The 4,142-nt window shown below is 57.2% G+C and overlaps 1 protein-coding gene across 1 annotated transcript; it reads right to left on the bottom strand.

Moving 5' to 3' along the window:
- Positions 1 to 481: 481 nt before the first annotated feature.
- Positions 482 to 3,897, bottom strand: LOC104157054 (arylsulfatase A-like; the record flags this gene model as incomplete). Its single annotated transcript, XM_009702430.1, is given in 8 exon segments — positions 482 to 768; positions 882 to 984; positions 1,404 to 1,531; positions 1,690 to 1,814; positions 2,325 to 2,494; positions 2,965 to 3,055; positions 3,057 to 3,169; positions 3,657 to 3,897. Coding segments are annotated over 8 exon segments (1,258 nt in total), but the record flags the coding sequence as incomplete, so codon positions are not given.
- Between the last annotated feature and the right edge of the window lie 245 nt (positions 3,898 to 4,142).

Genomic DNA, 4,142 nt, shown 5'->3' with positions numbered 1-4,142 from the left:
GGCAAGGGATGGTGCTGCAGCCCCCAGCTCTGTTCCCACCCAGGGGTGCACAGCATGCCTCCAGCTGAGTTTTGGGGTCTCTGGACACTGGGGCATGCCCTTTGCTTCATCTGGATCATGGTTTGAAAGGAGCTGTTCTGGCTCTGGAGATGATGCTGTATCATGGTCCCTCCCTGAACAAGTCAGGGTTTCTGTCAAGAGGCCTCAACTTGAACGTCCCACAGAGAGCACAGGGTCCACTGCCCCGCACTCCCAGCAGGGTTGGTAACCTCCCCAACCCACAGCTTCCCACCCCAGCACTCCATCAGTCAGAGGTGTCCCTGAGCCAAAGCTGTAGGGTAGCTCTAAGGCTGAGCTTGGTTAGTTGGGGCAGGGCGGGGGCGGGTGTGGGATAGGGTTCCAGTGTGGAGCAGCCAAAGGGGACGGAGCAGCAAGAGGCTAGGAGCAGTGGCAGGCAGGAGGCCTAGGGGAGGCAGTGGCATCAGGAAGGCTTAGGAGTGCAGTTTGGTATGCAGCAGGGCTGCAGGGTGGGATCCCTGCCCTTCCTGATCTGGCTTTCCCCAAACTCCATGCGCTGTTCAAAAAGCACTTTCTGCAGTTTGATCTCCTTCAGGGCTTGCAGAACCTCTGGCCCTGGACTGCTCTGCAGCAAATCATAATTCTCAGCTGGGTCTGAGTCCAGGTCAAAGAGCAGCGGGGGCAAGTGAGGGGTCAGCGGGGTGAGCCCGTGGCAGGCCTGGTCTGGGGTTGTATCACTGTGAAAGGAACCTGCAAAAGAAACCCCCAGGTGTAGCTCAGATTCTTCTCTTCAAGCTTTGGAAAGCAAAACCATACAGGACTTCACAAAGCTGCCCGTGCAGAGAAGAGGAGGCAGAACTAACCTTGTGTGAAGTAATGGGCCTTGTATTTCCCAAGTCTGACAGCAAAGGGGCCGTGCAGTGGATTGGGGGATGGAGGGTAGAAGAACATCGTCTGACGGGGACTCTGTGGGAAGCAGCAGAACTAAGCTCACCTGCACAGCCATGAGGCTGAAAAGCCTGGAAGAGGACCAGGCAGAGATGACAGGGAGTCACACAGGAGCCCCAATACTGCAGCCAGAACATGGCCAGAGAGGGGGGAAGCTGACAAGCAGCAGCATCCTGTTTGCTCCCTACTCAAAGCTACTGGGGCTCTGTCCATCCACTGCAGCCAGGGGGAATTTGGCTGGGCAACGTGTTGCAGCTGTTAGAGCAGAGCCGCCTGGGGATGCCCAGGAACTCTGTGGCTTGACCCAGGCCAGACAAAAGGTCCCAGTTCATGGATCTCCCCTGACCCCCACCTGGTTCTACTCATCAGGCACACAGCTCCAGCCCCAGACCCAGCCTTCATGCACGATGCCAGCTGAACCAGCCCGCAGGACTCACCTTCCCTGATCCAAACAGCACTGGACTCAGGTCATAGCCATCCAGGGCAACTCTGGGAAGAGCTGCTCCAGCCAGAGTAGTCAGTGTCGGCAGGATGTCCAGGGTGCTTGCCAGCTCATGCGTCACTCCTGTCACCCACCACAGCAAGGCACAAGAAAAGGTTCAAGCACCTGATCCCACTTCCATTCCTGCCAGCCTCTCCCTCTGCTTGTCCTGGGGCAGCTGAGCTGCCATGACACCGGTTGACATTTAGCATGCAAAAGGCACAAGCAATGCCATGTCTCACCTGGAGTGACATGGCCTGGCCAATAAGCCACTGCTGGTTCCCGCATGCCACCTTCGTATGTTGTGCCCTTCCCACACTTCAGAAGGCCAGAGCTGCCTCCACGTGCCATCCGCATGGTAGAGGGGCTGTGAGAGGGAAGAACCACCTACCATCAGTTTCACAGGTTCGCGCTACCCCTTCCCTGATGCTGCCAATGGGGCCATGAGAAGAGAGACATGGTGCCAGCGAGTTACGCTGCCGTCCTTCTCGGTCTAGCAAAGCAGGAAGCATGGGGCAGGTCAAGAAGCCAAGGTGGGCAAGATGCTTAAGAAGAGCACCAGAGACCAATGCCACCCACACACGAAGGGAATCACGACATGTTTGGGCTGCTGCACTCCCCTGGCTCAAACCCTGCAAGGCTTCTGGCCACAAGGAGGGGCACAGCTGAGTCACAGGAACAAGGAGGAGATCAGGCACTGGGTCCTCTCCAGAGCAGCATCCACCTCTTGCTTCACTTCAGGTCACTGGGATGTCACCTGACAATGCCACATCATGTCCCTTTTGTCCCCGCCAACCAATGTTTCATTCCAGTTCCCCCATACCATGGCAGCAGAATCTTATCAGTGATGAAGTCCCCCCCCGCTGAGCCCACTCACCCATTGTCAGAGGTGAAAAACACAAAGGTCGTGTTTGCAAGACCATTTTCCTGCAGTGCCCGCAGCAGCTGTCCCACCGAGCCATCAAACTCCAAGAGTGCATCACCAAACGGCCCACGCCGTGACTGCCCTGCATACTCCTGGCTTGCAAATTGGGGGTAGTGTGTATGCTGGAGAAAGGGCAGAGAAGACTACTATGCAAACTCCCAGAGCTGCACCTGGTTCCCAGTTCACCCAGGGACAGTGAGAACCCCAGCTAGGACACAGAGATATGTGACAATACCCATGAGATGAGAGGAGGCTTGTCCCCAAGCTTCAGAAGCATCTCTCAGAAATGGTACAAAGGAGCTGAGCCCCAGGAGACAATGTGGAGCACAAGAGTGGGAAGTTTTCCCAGGTGGACTCCTGGCCCAGAGAAGTTGGCAAAGCTCCAGAAAGCAGCAGCCCAAGAACTTTATCAGAATGGTGCTGCCACAGGACCTGGGCATAGGAACAGCAATTCCAGGTCGGCCAGGGCCAGGGACTAACTGCTCAGCACAGTCCTGGGGCTGCAGGAGCTGAGATACCTCCCTGCTCTTCCCACAGGACAAAGGTTCCCTTCCCCACCCTTGGGCCTGGAGCGGCCCTCCCCTTCTCCTACGTGGGAAGCATAGTAGAGCAGAAAGGGGAGGCCTCGTCGGGCACAGTCAGCGATGAAGTCCTGGCAGAATTTGTTGTAGAGTGGCACCAGTCGGCTGCTGCACGATGCTCTGGTTCCAGAGCAGCGGGACTGGCACTAAGCCTTGGTCACAAGTTCCAAAGCACTTGATGTCAGGTGGGAAGCAGGTGAGATTCTGGCAGGGGCCCTGGAGGGAGCAAATAACACTTTGTCTTTTACCTGTGTTGCAGGAAAGTGAACGGAGGGGAACAAACAGTCTCAGAGCGGCCCACCACCAGGTCCTACAGGCACCCATTCGGCAGCCACTCCCAGAAGCCCAGGGGTCTGTGCCCACTCTAGAACCGTACAAGGACCATGCTGCCCCAACATAATTTTCTCCTGGCAGCAATTCAGATGTTTCTGTGTAGCCCAGGAGCTGACCCTACCTCCCTTGACAAAGGGTGTACGTCCCCAGGCACAACTGCCACCCACATTCTGCAAAACTGCCCCATCATACCAGCACCTCAGAGGTGGGCCTTCCCCATCAGCATCCATCTCCCCGGCCTGCAGCCACCCACACCCATCTGCTCAGGCAAGTACTAACCCAGCCTATGTGCTCTCAAGCAAGCTTCATCTTTCAGGCACTCTTCCCAGCCAGCCCCAGGACACCCTTCAGGGCTTGACAGGCCTCTCACCTGGTCATGGGAGTAGGGCACCCCCAAGAAGTGGTCAAAGCCCTGGTGGATGGGCAGGAAGGAGCCATTAATCCCCAGGCCCAGGTGCCACTTGCCAACCATGGCTGTGGCATAGCCCTCAGCTTTCAGCACCTCTGCAATGGTGACCTCGGATAGCGGCAGGCCTCCCCGTGAGTCCGGGTTGAACACACCAGGGTAAATCCCAGAGCGCATCTGGAACCGGCCTGTCAGCAGGGCTGCCCTAAGGGTGAGAGTTGAGAGAGGAGAGACGGGCATCACACGACACAGCGCAGGCCACAGGGCTCAGCCTCCACAGCGGGTGCCCCATTCCTCGGGACCTGGCAGCTTGGCTCCCCAGTCTCACGGCTGTCACTACCACCCCTCCTGTCTTCTAGAACATTCCAGCAGTCCCCTCACAGAGCAGGTGGGCCTTTGGGCCTCCTGAGACATGGCGGGTTTATCAACCACCCGTTAATCCCAGCACTG

The sequence above is a fragment of the Cariama cristata genome, unplaced genomic scaffold, assembly GCF_000690535.1.
Source record: "Cariama cristata isolate BGI_N322 unplaced genomic scaffold, ASM69053v1 scaffold11566, whole genome shotgun sequence".
Classification (NCBI taxonomy): Eukaryota; Metazoa; Chordata; class Aves; order Cariamiformes; family Cariamidae; genus Cariama; species Cariama cristata.
This window is presented reverse-complemented; position numbering and strand designations above follow the sequence as displayed.